Source organism: Puma concolor, chromosome E3 (assembly GCF_028749965.1).
Source record: "Puma concolor isolate L17-30 chromosome E3, mPumCon1.1.hap2, whole genome shotgun sequence".
Classification (NCBI taxonomy): domain Eukaryota; kingdom Metazoa; phylum Chordata; class Mammalia; order Carnivora; family Felidae; genus Puma; species Puma concolor.
In genome coordinates this window covers 2,451,367-2,473,654 of record NC_141682.1, presented here as the reverse complement: position 1 = coordinate 2,473,654, position 22,288 = coordinate 2,451,367, and the positions used below count along the sequence as shown (strand labels likewise).

At 57.4% G+C, this 22,288-nt stretch overlaps 1 protein-coding gene across 8 annotated transcripts in view; it reads left to right on the top strand.

Annotated features, from left to right (window-relative positions):
- IQCE (IQ motif containing E) overlaps window positions 1–22,288 on the top strand; it is a 42,811-nt gene that overhangs the window by 13,208 nt on the left and 7,315 nt on the right. For 6 of the 8 annotated variants that reach the window (XM_086691224.1, XM_086691225.1, XM_086691229.1 and 3 more), the window contains 12 exons: window positions 2,811–2,924; window positions 3,049–3,099; window positions 6,315–6,385; window positions 7,354–7,426; window positions 7,630–7,679; window positions 9,129–9,292; window positions 10,618–10,673; window positions 11,778–11,977; window positions 13,910–14,014; window positions 15,415–15,505; window positions 16,737–16,907; window positions 20,512–20,535. In XM_086691224.1, the coding sequence (XP_086547350.1) occupies window positions 2,811–2,924; window positions 3,049–3,099; window positions 6,315–6,385; window positions 7,354–7,426; window positions 7,630–7,679; window positions 9,129–9,292; window positions 10,618–10,673; window positions 11,778–11,977; window positions 13,910–14,014; window positions 15,415–15,505; window positions 16,737–16,907; window positions 20,512–20,535 (1,170 nt within the window). The remainder of the gene's footprint in view (window positions 1–2,810; window positions 2,925–3,048; window positions 3,100–6,314; window positions 6,386–7,353; window positions 7,427–7,629; window positions 7,680–9,128; window positions 9,293–10,617; window positions 10,674–11,777; window positions 11,978–13,909; window positions 14,015–15,414; window positions 15,506–16,736; window positions 16,908–20,511; window positions 20,536–22,288) is intronic. The other 2 variants (XM_086691227.1, XM_086691226.1) reach the window with 1 other exon arrangement.

Below are 22,288 nucleotides of genomic sequence, written 5' to 3'. Positions count from 1 at the left end.
CATACTGGTGCCCCTGGAGAAGCGGCCAGGGTTCGCTTCCTCCGCATCTGGAGGGCCATGGCCCGTCTGGGCACCAGAGGTTAGGTGGGGCGTGGGCAGCCAGCACGCCCAGGGGCACGGCCACGGCGAGGAGTCTTCGAGCCATCTTACCCGAGGAGCCCCCGGTCTGGGCCCCCGTGCATGAGACGCAGCCCTTCTGTGGCGGCCCAGACAAGATGCTCCGATGTCAGGGGCCCTCCAGAGATTGCTCCCCCATGGGAGCTGCCCAGCAGTGAAGGTGCTGCTGGAGCATCGCACTCCCTGTCCTGAGGACAGCTGTGTGTCAGAGTTATTGTGGGGAGAGCCCTCATTTGGAACTCAGAATAATCACTGCAGTAGCAGTCTTGAAAGGAATCTTCTGGAGCTGGAAGTGGTCTCTGGGTAAAATGATACTGACTTTATTCAAACTTCCCGTCATGGATGTATGGGAAAAATCAGTCTAGGCTTCTAAACGCAGGGGGAGGAGAATTTCACTTCCAGGACTCTGAGCTTCAGAGTTGTTTTTCTGTGGCAAGTGGTGCCTCAGTTTCCTGTTGAAAAATGGGGATAACACAGGAACGGTTTCACAGTCGCGACGTGGGTGCTCCCATCAGCGCAGGGCCCCAGGGAGTACTCTGTGCCACGGCCGGCACCCCGCAAGAGGCCACGAGTGCAGAACATCCCAGGGAGTGGCGGGGATGGCACAGAGGCCCCCCCCCCGCACCCGTCTCCCCCAGCAGTCAACGCAGTGTCAAAGCCAGGCCGCAGACGTGGACTTGGTGCACGTGTCCGGTTCCGTGCCGTGTTGCCGCGTGTGTGTACCCGTGTCCCTGCGCGCACGCTGCCCCACGCCACCGGGCATGCTGTCCCTCCAGCTGCCCCTTTGTGGTCACACCTGCCTCCCACCCCATTCCCCATCCCTGACTCCTGGCGGCCACTGGCTTTTCTCCCCATCTCTATAATTCTGGCATCCTGGTAATGTTCTCTACGTGGACTGATGCAGTATGTGACACTGTGGGGGGAGCTCTGCCTCCTCTTTAGTCACACGCCTTCCCTCTTTTGTTGATGAGGGCGCATTTATGGTCTCTCGTCTCGTCTGTGGATTGGCCTGTAGAGTCGCCGCGTCGTTTCCGTTCTCCGAATTCTGCTTTGTCTGGTGCTAACATGGCCGCTCCTGCCTTTGCTTGTTAATTATGTTAAAATGAGGTTCTTGCAGACAACATGTAATTGGGCGTGCTTTTTAATCTACATTGCCACTTCCTGTCTCCTAGTTGGTTTGTTTGGGTCATTTATATTTAATGTAATTTTTGGTAGGTTAGGATTTAAGTCTTGCACTTTATTTTGTGTATGTGGCCTCATGACCCCTGGAGAGTGAGAGTCCTGATGCTCTAGCAGGCCTCCTCTGACCCCCCCCTCCCCCCCCCGCGAGGAGGCAGCGTGCCTCACTACAGCCTGGCAGGGGTGGGGGGCTTGGCTCCCGGCTCAGCCTTCACTGGAAGGGGTGAGGCCTGCAGGTTCTGTTGTGTTTGCCTGAGGGTGGAGCGGTTATCACCCGTGCCTTCTCTGCCTGGCCAGGCTGCCCCTTTCCTGTCTGTGCCCGTGGGCTTGTCCAGGCTGTTGGCTTCCCCAGCGCTCCCGTCTAGGACACGTGAGGCAGCAGGAAAATCGGGGGGCTCTGCAGTCCCTGCTTGGGTCCTGAGCCCCAGCCTAGTCTGTCTTCTGTCCACCCTTCTGAGCCTTCTTACATCTGCCTTACCTACAGTGTCCACGGCTGCAGGAGTAGGGAACACTGAGTGTACCCCGTTTCCGGAAGCAGAATTCCCATTATTAGATTTCTTCTCCTTCCCAATGGCTGTGCACGAACTGACCTATTCATTAAACACTCACTGAGTGCCAGGGTCCCCTCGTCTCTTGGAGCGCTATGGCAGTCCGGCCAGCGGGAGGCCTGCAGCTGACCTGTCCGGCCTCTCTCTCTGCAGTGCATACTGGGAGTCCGCTTGCCAGTGGTGGGGGCTGGGTTCGTTCGGGCACTGTCTCTCTTCTACGCCTCATGAGTCCTGGAAGGAGAAGGGTGTTTCCAGGTTAACTGGCTAGTTCGGATGCAGGCTGATGCCGGAAGCTGGTTGAGTGCCCTGGCTGTCCCCGTGCGGGCTGTGGGCACGTCTGAACCTCGTGTTCTCCAGGCCTCACGGTTTCATGCCCTGGGAGAAGGCCTTTTCAAGTGAGGACATGGAAAACAAAAATGAAAAATCCCCTACCATCACCATTTCCTAAAAGGACGACAGAAGCCCAAAGTAGGAGGGAGGAGAGTTTTCTAAAGAGGGCGGTTGTGGAATTGAATCACTTTAGTACCGTGAAAAATCAGCTGCTCAGGCTTTTTCCTTCCGTTCACCGCAGACTGGTAACAACTGGCAGGGGCCCCCACTCTGACCCCCCCCAAGCCCCAGCTGAGGTCAAGAGTTTTAAGTGGACGTTAGCCTCGGATGAGTTTTGGTGACACGTGCTGTGACACGTGTGGGCTCCCTCAGGTGGGCGTGGGAGAGAGCGGCGTGCCTGTGTGGGGCTGCCTTTAGGGAGGGGGCGTTCCTACTCACGTCGGGTGGTCCTGCACCTGACGGCATCCCCCCTGGTTCCCAGGCACCAGGTGCCTCCTTCCCCCCAGCACCACGCACGCGCCCTGACCGGGAACCGGGCCACCTCGCGAGTTCTGCTCCGACTTGTGTTTCACCTGGGTGTTGGGGTGCGTGTGTGCACGCGTGTGTGTGTGTGTGTGTGGTTCTGTCTCCTCTCAGTCCCTGCACGTGCAGAAAAGTGACGTGGACCTCATGAGAACAAGGCTGCGGCGCCTGGAGGAGGAAAACAGCAGGAAGGACCGGCAGATACAGCAGCTCTTGGACCCGTCCCGAGTAAGTCGTGGCCCCGCAGCGGTGGCGCCCGGCCGCGGCAGGGAAGGCGCAGGCCCCGCTCTTCGGGCTGCAGGGGGCAGAGGCCGCCCGCCAGTGTCTTCATCTCTCCGTCTGCTTGCCGCAGGACCCGGATTTTGTCCGGACTCTGGCAGAGAAAAGGCCCGATGCTGGCTGGGTGAGTACCGACTCCAGCAGGACCGATAACCTCCCCTTTGAAGTCTGAATCTCAAAACAGCCCAGGGTTGAGGGACGCCTTTCCTCTAATGCAGTCGTGCAAGAGGGGTGACAGGGAGCCAGGGCCCAGGAGCCCCTAAAGCACCGTCCGCGGAGCCGGAGAGCTCACGACAAGACGCTGCGGGCGCTGCTGGGGGCGTGAGGGGAGACCGAGCAGGCCGCGCAGGGCAGAAGGTGCACAGCAGAGGACAGCGGTCGCGGTGGTGACGTCCCCCGCCACCACACTGAACTAGAGACGCTGAGGAAACAAAGCGGGATAGGATAAAGCCTTTAACACTTTAACACACACACCAGCTCTGCCACGGGGCCGCGTAACACACAGCACAGCGAGTGAAGCAAGGTGACGGCACCGGCGCCATTCCGTGATGAGGGCTGTGGCGGTGGAGAAATAGGACCACAAGAAACCTGCTGAGTCAAGGAAGCACACTTCTCGAGAAGAGTGAGATGCAGACGGACCTGGAAGGGATCCAATTCTGAGACCACTGAGCCCAAGGAATCAAATAACATTAACGATGTGACTTTCGGGTGTGATGATGCAACATTTGCAACAAAGCCCCGTGGGACTACAGGGGAAACTGAGTCAACATGATGGGGCAGCAGGGAGGACGCTGACCAGTGCGACACACAGAATCCATGCGGACCTGTACGGAAAGCATGCAGTCGGCTCTGTATAGGTGGTTAACACCGGCCCCGTTCCCAGGACGCACGAAGGAAGTACTTTCAGGGCGTGAGCACAGATCGGAGTGTTTCCACAAGAAAATCGTTTTCAGCTTAATAGCAACTCCTAGACAGCGAACAGTTGAGCATGATCTCATTGGATTTTGTGATAGGGACTCAGTCCCTATTTTAAAAAAATTGTTTTTAACGTTTACTTATTTTTGAGAGAAGGCGAGACAGAGTGTGAGCGGGAGAGGGGCAGAGAGAGAGGGAGACAGAGGATCCAAAGCAGGCGCTGTGCTGACGGCAGAGACCCCAATACAGGGCTGGAACCCATGAACCACGAGACCGTGATCTGAACCAAAGTCAGACGCTTAACCGACGGAGCCGCCCAGGTGCCCCTCGATCCCCACTTTGAAACTCAGGAAACTGAGGTTAAGAGATTTGGTCATGGTGCGCCTGGGTGGCTCAGTCGGTTAAGCATCCGACTTCGGCTCAGGTCATGATCTCGCAGTTTGTGGGTTTGAGCCCCGTGTCGGGCTCTATGCTGACAGCTCGGAGCCTGGATCCTGCTTCAGATTCTGTGTCTCCCTCTCTCTCTGCCCCTCCCCACTCACTCTCTGTCTCTCTCTCTCAAAAATAAATAAACATTAAAAAAAATTTTTTTTTTTTTTAAAGAGAGAGAGATTTGCCCAGGTTGGGTTTATAGTGAATCCACAAGTACCATGCCTTGGTCCCCACTGTTCCTCTGGTAGTTAATATTGGAGAAAAGACATCTTAAGCTACCCTGAGTAAAACCTCACGCCTTAAACCAGCAGAATAAACACAAATGATCAAAACCAGCGTCAGCAGGACTGAGAACACCGGGCATGCTCAGAGCTGAGACACCGTGTTTTAGGTTGGCGTGACCGAGCAGAGGAATGGCCGTGAAGTTTTGCTTTCCGTTTGCCCGGTACTGCTCTCTTTCGGGCTGTGTCTCAGGGAAAAACTCCAGTATAAAAAGCCTTTTACACAAGGAAATTTATAGCTGCCCGATTTGGGGGGGGAACATTGAGGAGAAACCATTACAATTTGAATGATGCCACATGGAAACATTTTCAGAAGAAAAAAAATTTTAAGAATATAAATGAGTACAGCTATGTTCAGAAATGGCTGCGTGATTGAGGATTTAGAATTTTGTAAATAATGCATACTTTTAGAGAAAGGGCTCTGCATTTCTGTTCTGATGCTGCGGGTCTTCTGGGTCTTTTTGAGAGAGAGCGTGAGTGGGGGAGGAGCAGAGGGAGAGAGACAGAGAGAGAGAATCCCAAGCAGGCTCTGTGCTGAGCGCAGAGCCCAACCCCGGGCTCAATCCCACGACCTCGGAATCACGACCAGAGCTGATGTCGAGAGTCGGATGCCCCACTGACTGAGCCAACCCGGGCGCCCCGGCTTTTTTTAAAATTAAAGTTGATTGAAAGTAGGAATTCTAGATCCTTGGGTGTGTGCAGTTTCCACCTTAACACCCGCTGCCAAATCGCCCTTCGGAGTTGCCGTGTCCTGTGACTGAACGCTGTGCTGGTGAGCAAGGTGCCGGTGAGCACTGGGCTGGTGAGCACTGGGCTGGTGAGCATCGCCCTTCAAGAAACGTCTGCACGTGTGCATAAGAAGGGTGATTTCTACTGAAGTCTTGGTCGTAAATAGCAATTTAAGCCTCATCGATCGAGGAATGGGTGTCCACACCGTATGACTGTACCGGGCAGGAGTCACGTAGGGGTGCGGCCCCACAGGGATGGTCCACCAGGACCATTCGTGGCATGAGAAAACCACGTGGCCGCCTGTGCGGTAGGATGCCGTAATGTCAGTGGGTGCACATGCACGACACAAGGTCTAGAGGACACAAATTCGCTTGATGACAGTATTAGGTGAGGGGGGTTAAGGGCAAGGGCCATAGTCTGATATATGTTCTCATTTTTCCCCAAGAAGATGTATTCATGTATTACCGAACGTAATTGAAAATTAGTTTAAAATCCAACTGGGAAGGTGTTTGGGTAGCCAGAAAGAAAGAAGGGGGTATTCTTTCAGGAGCGCAAGGGTGCTGTCCCCCACAGTGATGGGTTGGCAGAGAGAAGGAACAACGAGACACACGCGGTCTTCCGTGCCCCAGAGTGAAGCTCAGGGTCGTGGGGGGTCAGCTCTGCTCGCTCCCAAGGGGATACCGTGGACACAGTTGTCCTTTGAATCTGGTGATGGTGGTGCATCCGTGTGTTCCTAGTGTGGAACGTGGGGGTGGGGGGGGAGGCTCTGCACCTGTCCCACCCTGCCCCCGCCCCGCCCTGCGCCGAGAGCCGGACAGTCGGGCCCTTTCTTTGCTGTGCTAGGGACTACGGGAGAAGCCGGCGACCAAGTGGGGCAGGATCAGCGGGCAGGGGACGCCTAGCCCAGCCCGGGGACAGGAGGGAGGGGGAGCTCGTGGACGGCGGAAGCAGTCGACTTGATGCGCGCGTGTTCAACTGGCAGGTCGTTAACGGGCTAAAGCAGAGGATTCTGAGGCTGGAGCAGCAGTGCAAGGAGAAGGACAACACGATCAAGTACGGGCACGCGCGGGCGGGCAGGGGGCGGGCCGGGGGGGAGCGGGCTCCGCAGGGTCTCCTCGGCCGGGCCCTGGCGAGGCTGGCTGCAGCCAGCCCGCGTGCCCGCTCGCCTCCCCTCGTACCCGGCAGCGGTGTCTGCTCTGTCTGCTGGGACTGCACCCCCAGTCCCCACCCGCCACCCTCCGTCCCACGTCCCTTGTCCCAGCATCCTCTTTGTGCCAACACTACGAAAGGAAGTGTCGGCTGCCTCTTCAAACATCACCGGAACAGCGTCTCCCTTTCATCTTTTCCTGTTCCCGTTGCATCTGAGCCCTGCTCTCTGTCCTCGGTCTGGTGTGGACCGCGTGCCATCTCCCTGTGGGTCCGTGGGCGCTGGCACCCCAGCGGCCTGCCCTGGTCCCGTGTGGTCCCGGTGGTGCCGTGCGGAGCAGAGTCCTGCCTGGAGGCGCCCGAGTCCCTTTCCGCTTTCTCTCCCTGCGTCCCTTCTCTGTTCCTCTGCTTCCCCTCCTGCTTCTTGGTGAAATCGTCCCCTGTAAAAATCTGTATCATTTGCTGATTTCTTCTGTATTTCGGCACCCTGAACTCCGCACCTTGATTTGCTAGAGCTTTTTATCTGAAGTCTGTTGGATGCTGAGTGGGGGGTGCTGGCAATACGGGTTGGGGGTGACGCTCCTTCCTCACAGAAGGAGCCTCCCACCGCCCCCAGAGGCGGCTGTCCTCGCCCCAGGCTTCACGGGTACCCCGCTTCTTCCACGACAGCCCCCAACTTAGTGAGGAATAGCTTTAGGGAGTCTGCTTCTGCACAGAAGGGGGCCCATGGCTGTGAGGACTCTCCGTGGGTCTCCGCCCAGCCCGCTTCTCTTCTGCCAAGCCCTTCCTCCGCTGACGTCCTGGGAAGCACTCTTGCCCTTGCTCTGCCCCGGGGAGGGCGGCGCTGCCCTACTAACTGTGAACTGGGTTTCTAGCAAACTGCAGACTGATATGAAGACCACTAACTTGGAGGAGATGAGAATCGCCATGGAGACGTACTACGAGGAGGTGCGTGCCCTTCGGGGAGGGGAAGTCAGTGACCTGGGCGGTCGCCGGCCACACCTGGCACCCTGCGCTCCCGTTCCGTCTCAGCTTGAACGTGAATCCCAGCAACTTAGGCAGAAACCAGGAACCCGATCACAACTTTTTCAGAGCACGTTCTCCTTCATGCTCGTTTTGTACCGTAACATATTTTAATTTGGCGTTTGCAGATTCATCGTCTCCAGACTCTCTTGGCGAGCTCCGAGACCGCGGGAAAGAAGTATGATCATCTCCTCGGGAACCGTGTTTCATGTTTGGTCCCGAAAGTAGCGCAGACATGACACGGGAACTGCGTGCACTGCCCTTCTCTTTGGAGCAGTGCACGCACCTGCATCAGTCTGTTAACGGTTTCCATCTGGGACGGTGACGCACAGCCACGTGCTGGCTCCTAACTGCATGTTCACCTCCCCATGCTCTGAGTCCTTAATTCCTGCTATGTAACAGCCTCCAGCTTAGAATTAGAAAGCGCTGTTGTTCCAAGCAGGGCTTCCTTATTAAGAAGGCGTTTAATGCCAAGTACAAGTCCATCTCCCCCCAAGAAGTTTATTAGAGACATCAGGGGTTCCCCGTCTCGAAGATTCCCTTTTCACAGATTTGGCCACGTCACTGCCGCGGCACTGAGCTGCGAACTCAAATCAGGCATTCGCCCTGAGCCAGGCACGGCCTTCCCTTCCTTCTTTTCGGGGTTGGCAGACTTTCTCTGTACAGGACAGCCGCTGCTTTGCTCTTTGAAGCAGGCGTGCCCCGCAAAGCGTCCGCAGACACGGAATGGGCGCATCTGCTAAGCCATCGCCCCCAGGGCGCGTGCCGCGTAGGCTCCTGCAGCAGGTGCCTTGGGCCGCAGGACCGTCACCCACTGGTCAGCACACAACCTGTTTCCGCTAGCGTGTCTGTGCGTTCACGTGTCAGCCAGCACCTCACACACGGGCTTCCTCGAGGCCCATCGCAGCCTTCTCCCGAGCCCCGGCAGGGACATGGGGCAGCCCCTGAGCGCTGTGAAGGGGACTGCTTTAAACCCTGAACTCACCAACGAAAGCACCCAGGTGTGAAAAGCATGTACTCAACAGGCTGTGAAGGTGCTGCCTGTGGACAGCCCGAGGGTGGCAGTGAGAGCCAAGCCGGGTGCCTGTCCCCCCCAACCACCCCCCCACCCCTGCCTCCCACTCCTGCCCCCCACCCCCGCCACCGGGAACTTGGCCCTCAGGCTGTCCACCACCCAGCCCGTGGCCCTGTACTGTGAAGTGGTCACACGTTAAGTGTGAGCAAGAATGCAAATTTGCAAATACAGAATCTGAACAATGAGGACCGACTGTATTTTAGACACTGTAGGATAAGAGGCAAATCAAGCTATGGTACGGCTATTTACGTAACGAGAGAGAACGTGAGTTCCCACAAACGTTTTCGTGATACGATTTAAAATATATTACTAGTATCAAATACAGTGTTTTGTTCTGCAGGTTGATGGATGAGCACAGATTTCTGTTTGGGGGACAGCACTTTGCTTCCTTGTAGTTAAGTGTCAGGGTTCCCTGTTCCACTGCAGATATCTGCAGAGAGCACTCTGAGCCACAGACAGGCACCCACAGGTGCCGTGTGGCTGCCCCCCTTGAAGGCATTTATCCAGCCGGTTTAGAAACCCAAACCTAGCCCTCGGCTTTGCTGTTCCCAGGACTCCGGGGGAGAAGAGACTGGGCGTCAAGAGGCCGAAGAAAGTGAGCAGCGCCCTCCTGAGCTTGTCCCGGAGCGTCCAGGAGCTCACGGAGGAGAACCAAAGCCTGAAGGAAGACCTGGACCGTGTGCTGAGCAACTCCCCCACCGTCTCCACCACGAAGGGTACTGGCCCGGGAGCCACCCGCGGAGGGGCGCTCGAGGAGAGGCCGTGTCTCGGGTTCTTTGAGGAAGGACGCAGGTGGTGAAACGCGGGAGAATCTGGCAACCCCACGCCCCTGTTTCAGTTGCCAGAAATGCAGATGCGTACTGCTGGGCAACACCAAAATTGACTCCGAGATCTAAGGAGCACCTGCTGTGAGCCAAGTACCCTTTCAGGTAGTTGGGGAGGGCACTAGACAAAAGCAGACATCCCTCGTGGAGGCCACATCGTACTGGGAGGGAGAAGCCAGCAGGTCAGTCATGGGTCTTGGTGGCAAGAAGTGCCACGGAGCGAAATAGGAAGGACAGCAGGTGTCGGGGGCAGTGGCGTGCACCTGTGAGTAGGGTCTTCGGGGACAGCCATGCCCACGGCCAGTGTGCCCAGCATACGTAGGCAGTGGGAGGGTGGTGGCGATGATGGCAGAAGGAAGTCGTGGGGCCAGGCTGTGAAGGCCACACCCGGGCCCTGGGGGCTGGGGCAGAGGTGAGAAGTGCTGAATGGACCGTGTGCAGAAGAGAGGGTGGGAAGACCAGGGCTTCTGTGGCGTCCCCATGGGGGCTGCTGGCGACCCCGGGCACCACAGGGGTGGCAGGTGGCCAGGTTCCGGATGCCTCAGAGAATGGAGGAGCCGGCTTCCAAAGCTCTTATCTGAGCTGCTGGAAGGACAGGGTGTCCTTGTGAGGTGGAGGTGACGGAGAGAGGAGCAGGTCTGGGGATGGGGACGTGTCAAGTCTGTGGTGCGCAAAAGGTGTCCAAGTGGAGGTGGGTGCATCTGCGAGTTCAGGGCAGAGGCCTCAGCAGGAGATGCCCACATGGGGGTCAACAGCCGGCAGAGGGCCGGGCTGGGACTGAGCGCACCAGTGAGTGAGGAGAGCAGAGGAGGGCCTGGGGTCCAGCCCCTGGTGCGACGCAGCAGGGTGCAGAGGGTGAGCCGTGGCGGTGACGGTGACGGAGCTCAGAGCGCCGGGGAAGGAAGTGCCGGGAGGAGGGAGGAAGGCGGAGGATACAGCGCGGACTCGTGTGTGGCCTTGAGAAGTTCTGTCTCGGACCGGCACGCACGATCAGGTGTGGATGTCACACTGAGGTCTTAGGAGGCCCTCGGCATGGCCAGCTCCACAGTGTGGGCACGGACTCCCTCGCTGGGAGGCACCCTTCCTGCACGAATCTGCCAGGCGCCGCGCGGCGGAAGGGGACACTCATAGGCTGTGCTAGAGGTGGGCGGTCGGGGCTGACGGGGCCATCGGGATGGCTGTGCCAAGTTCACCTCTTAAATCATTGCTTCCATCAGGTTACACGGAGTGGAGTAAGCCCCGGCTGCTGAGACGGATCACGGAGCTGGAAAAAGTGAGTGGTGCGCCTCTCAGCTGCCCATCCTTGACCCGCCCGAGCGCCAGGAGAAGCTGGCGCCCTGTAAAGTGGGGACGCAGATGAGCCCTTTGCTCACAGAATGCTCTCAGCACATGCATGGTGGCTGTCCCCCGCATGGCACGCGATGCAGATGGGAATGAGCAGACTCCGTGCAGGTCTGGACGAGACCCACGGGTCGTGTCGTTCCTGTCCCTGGTGTCACAGGTGGCCAAGCCACGGTCACATGGCCCATGGTTTTGGACTCCTTGTGGGACCAGGGATGGAGGCAGGTGGGCCTAGGGCCTTCCAGAAACCAGGCGGCCTGAATACTTGAGTCGGAAAACTTTGTTTATCATCAGAAAGTTGGGGAGATTAATACTTCCTCATACCTGCCGTGGGTTTGCAGATCTGATTTCACTCCTCTGGTCAGTACTCAGTCCGCTTGTTTGGAGTGGGTCAGAAGGGCCCGCGTCTGCTGACTGGTCTGGTGAAACGGTGAGAGCTGTCCCCTGGTTTGGCTGACCGGAGAAAACCTAGAAGGAAGCATCAAGTAACTACAGATCTACACAGCAGAAAACCTGAGTTTTTATGCACTGTGGGTATTTTGAGAAGAGAGCTTGTTAGGAAAGGTGGTCACCCAGAGGTGGTGCGGAAGCCCAGGGGGTGGTGCTTTCTCGGCTGAGACACCCACCATCACCGGGGAGCTGGAGCCGCTCAGTCAGTCCCTCTCAGCTGGCAAAACCGGGCTATCACGTGAGATTAAAAGCACAGAGGCTGAAAATTCCAGAAATCCTAAAGAAATGGTAGGGTCCATGAGCCCAAAGAAAAGCGTATGAGCTCACCTCCCACGTGCCCTCCGTTCCATCTTGTTAACGGCGCCTTGCCCCCACCGTGCCAGGCCGGGCTCTGTGGGCAGGGTGCTCTTCACCTCCCCGCCGGGCTCCGGTGACGTGGTGCCATCCCGGCTTGTGAGGTCACACGCAGAGCTTGGCCCACACCCACGCCTGGGACCAGTTTCCGTTGGTCACGGTCTTCCTTGGGTTTCACAACCTTAAAGGAAAATGAGAAAGAACTTCTAACAAATGCCTTTGTTGCCCCCAGAAAATAAGTTCGATGGAAAGCCCCACATCACAGGCTTCAGAAGAGGTCAAGTCAAACGCCCCGGTGCAGTCTGCGTCCAGCTCCACCGTGCCCCGGCAGCCGAGATGTGACCGGCACCAGGAGAGCGAGCGTCTCCGGGGGACGGTGCAGAGCCTGAGAGGCGAGCGGGACGCGCTGCAGATGCAGCTTCAGGAGAAAGAGTAGGTTGCAAGGCTCGGCCAGCACCTTCCGCCCTGGAAAGGGTCGCGGCGGGAGTCCGGCCATCCTGGCGCACTCGGGAGACATGCTCAGCTCCTCGTAGTAACTGCTGGCCTGGTTTCATGTGCTTGAAAAGTCCTGTATCTTGTTTGTGAGATAAGAGCCACTTCGGTGGTAAAAACAAGATAGCAATTGACCACATCACGTTATTGAAAGAAGGGGAGGTGTCATTCAAACCTCTTGACTCCATTCCAGAGCCATTCCCAAATTCTTCACTAGAGAATAATCTACCTTCATTGATTTGTGAGGTAGATAGGCCATCAGTTAGATTTTCTTTAAGGTTTAGAATCAGCGGTATGTTTAAGGGATCTCGTCTAAGTACCAAATGAGACAGACATGCTGTGAAGCGTTCAGTGTGACCCTGAGAGTTTGAAAGGAAAAGCCTGCAGAGTTTGCTTATTCGCTGTTGGTTCTCTAGTGTCTTGAGTTGTAGCCTCCTAAAAATGTTCCTGTCTCCTCCGCTGTCCGCTAGTGGCTTCTCTGGTCAAAGTTGTGTTATAAGCCAAACCCATGCATCTTCTGAGATGAGGGTTATCTCTCAGAGTGTGGCCTGGGCAACCAGCAGCCTCAGCATCACCTGGGAGCTGGTTAGCGATGCAGAACCTTGGCCCCGCCCACCTGGGAAGCTGGTTAGAGATGCAGCACTTGGCCCCGCCCACCTGGGAGCTGGTTAGAGATGCAGAACCTCGGCCCCGCCCACCTGGGGCTGGTTAGAGATGTAGAGCCTTGGCCCCGCCCACCTGGGAGCTGATTAGAGATGGCAGAACCTCAGCTTCCCCACTTGGGAACTGGTTAGAGATGCAGCACTCAGCCCCGCCCACCTGGGGGCTGGTTAGAGATGCAGAACCTCAGCCCCGGCTGCCTGGGAGCTGGTTAGGGATGCGGCACCCGGCCCTACCCACCTGGGGGCTGGTTGGAGACGCAAAACCTTGTCAGACCCAGATCTCCTGAATCTGACTGACTCTGTGTCTAGCGACGCCCCCTGGTGATCGTGGGCATGTTTGGGTCTGAGAAGGCCTCCCTAAGCTGACTAAGTTCTCTGGTGCCTGTTTATGGCAGAGGAAAACCCCTTCACACTCCCCTTGGTCTCCCCCAATCCAGGCGCATCTATGCCAATTGGCAGGTCCTTTGTAAAAATTAGTGTTTCATGAGAGGTTTCAAAAATGGGGCTAGTCATTTTGAAAGATAAATAACATCTGCGATTTTCTCTTCAGCCGTCACACGGCATGATAATAGCTTCCGCTTGCTGAGCCCTTACTATGTGACAGAGGCTCTGCTAAACAGTCAGGGTGTCTCGGATTCCTGTGGAGATTAAACGAACCTTGGAACCAGTGGAGCTGAGGTCAGACAAAGGTCTTGTCTTGGAGCCACGTGCCACCTGTGGGGCCCAGGAAAGCCCATCGGGCAGCAGTTTCATTGGAGGTGACGGGGTAACCCCCCTCGTCCTCAGGGCCCCAGCTCAGGCAGCAGCCCCGTGTGGCGCGGGCAGGACCCTCAGCAGTCCTCTCAGATAGGGGTGACATACCCGATTGGGTGACTGTTGGGATAACGCCCGTCTCCATGAGACAGCGAGACCCGCGCGAGCAGGGCCCGCGGCTCGTGTGATGGTGCTCACCTCGGTATCCCGGGCACCTGACAGCCACTGGCACATAGCAGGCGCCCAGTAAATACCTGGATGAACCCCCATCAGGCCGGCGGGCCTCTCGGGTCTGTTGTAGCTATGGCTCTGTGTAGCTATGAGCGAGTGCCCCTGCCGTCCATCCACCGTCACGGGGACGGAGGTCAGGCTGCGCGATGTTTGCTGAAAGCCCTTCCTGCTGGGTGAGGATCGGTGTTCCTGTGACGCCGAAACGTCTCTGCTTCTGTGTGTTCAGTTTGGAAGTGAGACAGCTGCTACAGACAAACGCCACCTTGCAGAAGGAGCTGGAGGGCGTGAGGGAAGGGGAGGAGGAGAGAAGAGGAAGAGAGGAGGCTCTGAGGTGAGTGCACAAGAGGCAGAGGCTGTGGAGGTCGCACGACTCCAAGCGTTTCCTGCCTTTCCTCAGCGCGGCTCTCGGAGTGGCTCTTATACAACCCCTGCCCGATCCCCACACCCCGCGCCCTGACATCTTGCAGTGGCTCTTTCTTTCCTTCGGAGTAAAAATCCTGACTCTGGGGAAGGGCTGTTGGCGATCAGGCCGGCGTTTGCCTCCCTGGCGTGACGCCCGGTCCTCGGCACGCACCTTTCACTGCGGTGCGGCCACCGTGGGGGGTCACCCCATCAGGACTCCCAGGACAGAGCCTCCTGCTCCTTCAGGGTCACTACTCACAGTCTCCAGAAAGTGGAAACAGCCCCAAAGCCCGTCTCTGAGGAATAGATAGGAAACAAGTACGTTTGTAGGAAAGAATACAAAGCAGTAGGTTCTGACACGTGTGACAGCAGGGACGAACCTCGTGGCACGCGGAGGAAGCAGACAGGAAGGCCCCCTGGTGTAGGATTCCAAAATACAGGGAGAGGGGCTGGGGGACGGGGGTGCGGGAGGGGCTGCCGACGGGCGCGGGTGGTGGGAGCATTCTTAGCGCGGTGGCACCATGCTGCGGAGGTGCTCAAACCCGCTTCATCGCAGACTTGGCCACAGTGAATTTTATGTTGTACGAAATTCACCTCAATAAAAAATGTCCCCCCAAACGTAGGTGAGAACCCTGAGCAGAAATACCTAGCACTCAGAATAGTAAGTCAGACACAGACTACTGGAATGAATGAAAATATTTTGCAGGAGAACTGACTAGGCGGGATCAAAGGAGACCGGAAAGGGCAGGTACACGGGGAAGAGTTGCTCTTGCTTGGCCTCAGACACCTGTAGTGAAGGCACACATCGTATTTTCCTCCAGTCACATTGTTTGTTAAAAGCCCCCAGTAGGAGGCGCCTGGGTGGCTCAGTCGGCTGAGCGTCTGACTTCAGCTCAGGTCGCGACCTCGCGGTTTGTGAGTTTGAGCCCCGCGTCGGGCTCCGTGCTGACAGCTCAGAGCCTGCCTGGGATTCCCCGCCCTAAACCCATCTAAAATAAAGAAATTAAAACAAACAAACACACACATAATTCCTGCCCATTTGTCCCTCGTGGCCTCAGAACTCTTACCATGGTCCAGAAGTGGTGCTGGCCCCAGACGTCCTCTGTCCCCGCCCTCTCCGGGCCCCAGATCTAGGTGACCCACAGACCACAGAGCGCAGTCCTGTGCACCGGCCCGGCCCGAGGTGTAGGAGGGGTGGTAGCCAGAGACCCCATGTCGCCCTGGGACAGGTGGCCTTGCCAGCTCCACAGGCGGCCATCGCTGCTGTCACACAGACACGTGTCACAGCACGGTGACCAGTAAGATGGCGTCTTTTCCCTCCCACGTTAGAGAGGAAATTCAAACACTTACCAAGAAGTTTCAAGAACTGGAAGAAATTAAGAGAGAAGAAAAAGACGACCCCGTGGAAATGACCCCGGAGGTATGGCTCAGCTGGGCTCAGCTTCCTGTCCGGGCATGGTGGGGCTCTCTCTGTCGCCAGGATTTTCCTGGCTCCGACGCTGGCAATCCAATTCCCTTTTATCGTCACTACTGATTTCCATAAATTGTGTGTGTCGAGTCCAGAGTTCCGAACTAATTAACCGTCAGTTAAGTGACTTTTTGAACTAGCATCCGAGTCTTAGCTGAGCTGACGAGGCCCTACAGGGGAAGGAGGGATATCTGGTGAGGACATCCTGTCCCCAACCCTGCGTGTTTAGTGTGAGCTTCGGGCTAAGACAGAGAGCAGGCCTGACCCGGGGCGGTGGGTGGGGGTGGGGGGGGGGGTGCCAGGTGCCTGCCACCAAACGTCACACATGTCCAGGTGTCGAAGGTGCGTGAGGCAAACGGCAGGTTGGAGGTCAGAGGTAAGTGTAAGCAGCACAGGCACGGACAGGTCACACGATGACAGATGTTATCTGGCCCCAGGAGAGCAGAGATGTGGGGTGCGTTAGGACTGGGGAAGGAGACAAGCCCCCCTGAGGTGAGGTAGCAGGAGGACCCGGGCTAGCCGGGAGGCGCTGGTGACAGTGGCCGACGGGCTCGGGGGCACTGGTGCTTGCACGGCGGGCCGGGCACCTTGGACCCAGGGCAGTTTCAGCTTTTAAGTTTCAGCCTCTGCGAGAGCATTCTCCAGCACGGGTGTCTCCATCGGTGAGAACAGGCCAGTATGTTGATTTTTATTGCAGACCATGAATCTGGACCCTCCAATGTGGTAGATACCAGGTTTATTTCAATGATCAAAGTAGCAATTCTTTTCATCTCCAAAACCAAGCGAGACATCGGTTTCCTTTCATCAGAGTCCCGTTGCTGTCAGTGTCTTAGGTCAGAAAACCAAGGAAAGGAAAAGCCGGTGAACCTGGCGGTCACGCACACGTGTTACTGAGCTCAGGAAGTGCGGCCTAGGTTGAAGGGGCCTCCCAGGGGAGCTCCCCAGGGGAGCACTGCCCCCGCCCCAGGTTTAGGGGGGTGGATGAAGACCTACCTGAAATCTGTTTATTAGCAACACGTTTCTGCAGACATGAAAGATGTCACAAGGCTGGACGTGTGGCTACGGATTTTTCCTCTAAACTGAAAGCCCGTTCTGACGAGCTTTGCCTGTATCGTGCCGCCTTACCTGATCCCCGTCCTCCCTGCCCAGCTTAATCATCCTTTGCACCTTGAATTTCCTGCAGACCCCGGAAGAACCCCGACCTTCCCTTCCCACCAGCAGGCCCTCTCAGCAGGACTCTGAGCCAGATACAAGCGAGGAGGGCTTCTCCCGGCCCCCCTCCACCTGCTCCGAGGGGCGAAGAGACACGGCAGCCAGGATCCTGCAGAGCCGGTGGAGGGTATACAGACACCAGGTGAGAGCCCACGAAGGCCCTGCCGTGGTCTGTGGCCCTGGGGCCCCTTCGACACGCGGGCTCTGTGCTGTGTGCAGCTGGCATGTGGGAACGTGCGGGAGGGACAGCGAGGATGCGGGAGGGACAGCGTGGATACGGCTGAGGACAATGTCGCGGGGGGGTGAGGGAGACACCAGCACCTGGCCCCACGGTGGAGGGAGCGGGTCCTGCGGGGAAGGAAGTGACCTGGTGCACACGGGGGCCGCATTCTGGAATCACCGCCCCGTCCCTCTGAGCACGGGCCGGAGCGTGGGATCCACAGTGAAGCGGATCTATCTCGGAAGCAACTGGAATTGAAACCCCCGGAGGAGCCCCTTTTCTGCGGCCGCCTGGGAGGAAGCAGCTTGGGCTGTGGGCCATTTTATTGTGACTGAAAAACCTGCCTCCGAGCGCGTGCGTCTCAGCCGGAGGGAGGAGGGAGGCAGGGGCTGTGTATATGCCGAGCGCCTTTGTGCTTGGGGAGAGTGGGGCGAAGGGCCCAGGGAGCCCCCGTCTCATGGCGCTGTCTCATGGCCGTGGGGGGGGGGGGGGACTGGGGCCCTCTCCTAAGCTCCTGGGACGAGGGGGCCGTCTCCTTGCGCCAGCCGCATGGCATGCCCCGAGAGAGCTGCCCGGTTTTTGGTTTTGTAGAACACAGGTTTTGTAGAAAGCAGGGTGCTTTCTCCCGAGGGAACCAACAAACCCCGGTGAGGCCCCTCCTTGCCTGAATATCAGAAGGCTGCCAGGAGGGCTTTTTAAATTGCTGTTTCTTCCAAACTTTCATCACGAAAACTCACAGGACATTTAGAAGGGCTAGAAGACTTTCGGGCATTCCAGGAATTCTTGCCACCAACCCGACCCACCCGTAGTCGACACGTAGGCACGTTTCCTTTCTATTCCGACCATTCCTCCCCAGCGCCACGTGGACGTGAGGCTCAGACGTTACGAGGGTCCGGCTTGCATCGTGTAAGCACGAGGACATGTCCTAGCGGACCGCAGCACGTGCCGTCAGATGCCCCAGAGACGCAGCAGTGACTCTGACTTCACCTGGTGTCGCCTCCATATTCAGACCTCTCCAGGTGTCCCAGGATGCCCCTTTACTTGTTGTCGGTCCCCTCTATTTCCTGGAAGGGGCAGGTTAGGTCCACAGGCTTGACTCGCTTCAGGTTGAACATTTTTGGCCAGAGCACCCCCCAGGTGGTTCCGGGCACACGGTCTCCCTTCCCACAGGTGACACCGGGCGGTCCCGCCACCATCTAGCTGCAGGCACTGGGTGGTGCGGCTGCCGGCGCTTGCCGCTGTAAAGAAACGCCTTTCCCCGCTGATGAACCCATGACGTGCCTTTCACCGGTGGCCCCAGCAGCCTTACGCGCCTTAGCTCAGCCCTTCGTTTCGCGCGGTTGCGGGATGACTTCAGACCCCCCTCCCCTGCTTAGTGGCCGGCACTCTTCCGTAAAGCAGTTTTCCTGATCAGCTGGTCCGCACAGCACAGCCCCGGGGCCTTCTGGAAGGGCAGGGTCAAGGCTTTGCTGTCCTCCCTCGAGTACTAGGTAAGCACTGATGGCAGGACAGGGAACTGTGTGGTGGCGGCTCTGGCGGCCAGAGCCCCTCCCCCCACGCTCTGCGGGGCGGCGGCATCACTACGTCTAAGAGGGATTACTGTTACTCTTGGTAGCGTTCAGCCCGTCCCACGTTCGGTCAGTGGGAGCACTCCGTCTGGCTCCGTCCGTCCATGCCTCTGGTCTTGCTGGCGCAGCCTCGCTTTCTGGCACAAGGAGGCGTCGCGGGCTCCCGGTCCTCCTCACCCCAGACCGGATGGAGCTCGCCGTTTCCAAGGCACCTGCCGTGTCCACCTCGCTCCCTGCTCCCACCCACCAGGCACTGGCTTCCTCCCCCTGTCGCCCCCCCAGAAGCTGGGGCACAGCCGGCTTGGAGACTCATGAGTTAAATCCTTCCTTCCTTCAGGATTCTGCTTTAAAAGAACTCAGAATAGAAGGAAATGCGCGTACCGACATGTAGGTACAAAGCATTTGAAAGGCCACTCGGGTCGGAAACGAGAGTCCTGGGACCTCCCTCTGGGGTCCGCTTGGTCTGCACGTCTCGGGCTCACGCTGGGTTTCGAGGGTGTCTGAGGCCATGAGCAGGAAGGCCCTGGACTCGCCTGGAGCCCTCCCAGCCAGTGTGGTTGTGCCCCACACCCAGCTAAGCTTTTTTCTCAAGTTTATCATTTTGAGAGAGAGAGTAGGGAAGGGGCAGAGACAGAGGGAGAGAGAATCCCCAGCAGGCTCCACACTGTCAGTGCAGAGCCCGACGTGGGGCTCGATCCCACGAACAGTGAGATCACGACCCGAGATCAAGAGTCGGACGCTTAACCCATCGAGCCACCCAGGTGCCCACGAGCTTTGGGGTGAGCCGCAGGATGCCCTGGCCAGGGCCTGCAGCCGGCCGCGGACCGGCATGTCTCCTGAGTCACAGGCCGTTTCCGCGGGCAACATGATTCCATCTTCTCCGTGTGTCACGGCACATTCCCACGCCTCCACTTTGCTCTCTTCAGGCTTCACGTGAGACGTCCTCACTCCCCACCCCGTGTCCCTGCCAGTACTTTGCTGTCCTCGTCTGCTGCTTGAGATTATCTTTGCCGGTCTCGACCACTACTGTTATCAAACGTGTTTTTTTCCTTCCTTCCTCCCTCCCTCCCTCCTTTCTTTCTCTCTCTCTCTCTCTCCCTCCCTCCCTCCCTCCCTCCCTCCCTCCCTCCCTCCCTCTCCACTCTGCTGGTGCTCATACTCCATTTCCCTTCATCTGTCAAGGGATAAATCCTTTTCTGTAACAGCTGTGGGCTGTGCACTCTGATTAATACTGAAAATGAGCTGGTTAATGTACGTTTTATCGACGATGGCCACGGTCCACCACAGGCACATGTATCATCCTGGGGTTCCCACCCTGGAAGGACCTGGGCTATAAAAATACGTATTCTTGGGTCTCATCTGTGCTGACTCTGGATCAGCCTGTCTTGGGTGTAGCTGATTTTTCTCAAGTCCCTGGGTGCTTCTCACAACGGATCAGATTTGGGGGCCAGTGACCCAGACCCGTGGACGGGGTCCCCTTTGTAATTTCTCCAGCAGGCAGTGCCCAGCCCCTGTGTGACCACCCAGAGAGGGCACCCGTGTCAAGACAGCTCCAGCCGTGGGGAGGGGCTTCCCCGCCTGGAGCCGAAGACACGCACACGTGTTGATGCTCGTGAGACACTGTCTCACGGAGCTCGCTGCCACGGGCTGGCCAAGAGTTGCAGGCGACACCAAGGTGTCTCGTCTTTAACCGTGACCCGCCCTGAGAAAGCCGGCCGTCTAGTTACGGCTGCCGGCCCCTCAGCACTGTCAGCCAGGCGGAGGAGGAACAGGGACGCACGGAGCCCCCTGGGGTGTGGGTGGCAAGGAGGGGGCTCTCTGAGGGGAGTGCCCTGGTACCCCGACTCTGCTTTTCCACCCATGGCGACTGGGGCTGGGGCAGGGGCAGGATCAGGAAATGAATACTACTGTAAAAAATTCATCCTTGTGTTAATTCATGATTTATCTCTTTATTTCAGAAAAAAAAGGCCGTCCTGGACGAGGTAAGCAAAGTTTATTTCATCCGTTTCAAAATATGTATTTCTGCACCGGAGCAAAGTCCCAGCGGGATGTCTCAGGAAGCATCACGGGCACTTGGTTTCGTGAAATCAGACCAGCCCCAAGTGATATCAACATCAAATGAATATTTGGGTAGCTTCACACCTTCAAACTCATTCATTCATTCATTCAATCATTCCTTCTTTCAACACACTTTTCTCGGTCATCAGTTCGGAGTCAGGCAACCCGGCGGGCCCTCGGGACTCAAAAAAGATGTTGACTCAAACAGCAGATGGGTCGTCGCAGGTCAAGGTGGCAGGTGTGGCTTAGGGCTCGTGTCCAGGTGTGCCGTGGGGTCTGGGGAATGTGGGGGCTCCCAGGCTGAGAGGAAGGGCTCCAGGCAGAAGACGGGTGTGCGAAGGAGCACAGCCTGCCCCGGAGGAGAGCAGGTGTGTGTGAGCGGCTGGGCGCGGGCTGGGAGGTGCCGGCACTGACGGAGTCTGAGACCCGCACGGCCCCTTGCTGCTGCTGTCGCCTTCCCCACCAGCCTGTTCCCCACGCAGCCTCCGGGGTGACATGTCTTACGTGTTAAATAACACCCACCGCCGCATAAGACCTGCTCTCAACTTGGAGCAAATTCCAAAGCTGTTGCCTGAACACCCTCTGTGCCACATGTCCTGGCGACCCCTCCAGCCCTGCTCATTCTTCTCTAGCCAGTCTGGAGGCTTCTTTAACACTCCTCGAAAACACCAGCATATTCCTGCCACAGGGCCTTTGCACTTGCTGCCCCTCTGCCTAGAAGGCTCTTCCTCCAGATACTTGCACATTTTGCCCCCTTGCTTTACACAGGTCCGTACCGAAACATTACCTCCTCAATGACACCCTCTCTGAATACCCCGTGCCAGCCATCACTCCGGCCTCGTGTCCTGCTTTAGTTCTCCTTGTGGCTTTTATCCCTGTTTGATATTCTGATAGCTTACTTCTTTGCAAACTGCTTGTCTCACATTGCAGTGGAGGTTCCGCGGAGGCAAAGACTGACTCTGCCTTTGGGCCACTATGTCCATAGGTCCCAGGACGCGGCCTGCCATATGGTAGGCATTCGGCAAATCTGTGCAATGAGCGGGTGAATGGCTGAGCTTGGGACTCCTCCAGGGACCCTGGAGCGCGTCTACCAGCCGGCCGGCCGGCCCGTGCTGTCGTGCTCCGCTGCGGTCTCCGGTGCCGCCCCAGGCCCGAGCGTCCTTGCCTCTCCAGGCAGGTGCGGTGCGGCCGAGCTGTGGTTGGTGTAAGTCAGCAGCCACCACCCTCAGCCCGTGTCGCCCGTAAGGAGCCCTAGGTCCCTGCTGTCCGTGTGTAGCGAGCCCCCTGGGTCGGTCTACACGTGCGTTTGCCTGTTTGATTTTGCCTTAATGAAGGTCCCCTTACCGCACTTTGTTGGGCCTGTTTTTTTTTTTTTTTTTTTAATGTTTGTTTACTTTTGAGAGAGAGAGTGTCATTGCAAGTGGGGGAGGGACAGAGAGAGAGGGAGACAGAGAATCCGAAGCAGGCTCCAGGCTCCCAGCTGGCAGCACAGAGCCCATTGCGGGGCTCAAACTCACGAACCTCGAGATCATGACCTGAGTCGAAGTCGGACGCTTAACCCACTGAGCCCCCCCAGGTGCCCTTTGTGGGGCCTGTTTCTGAACTCCAAGTTCAGGACGTCTGCTTTACCTTGCCCTCCATAGGGACAAAGCAAAGGTGTTTGGGTTTTTTGTGTGT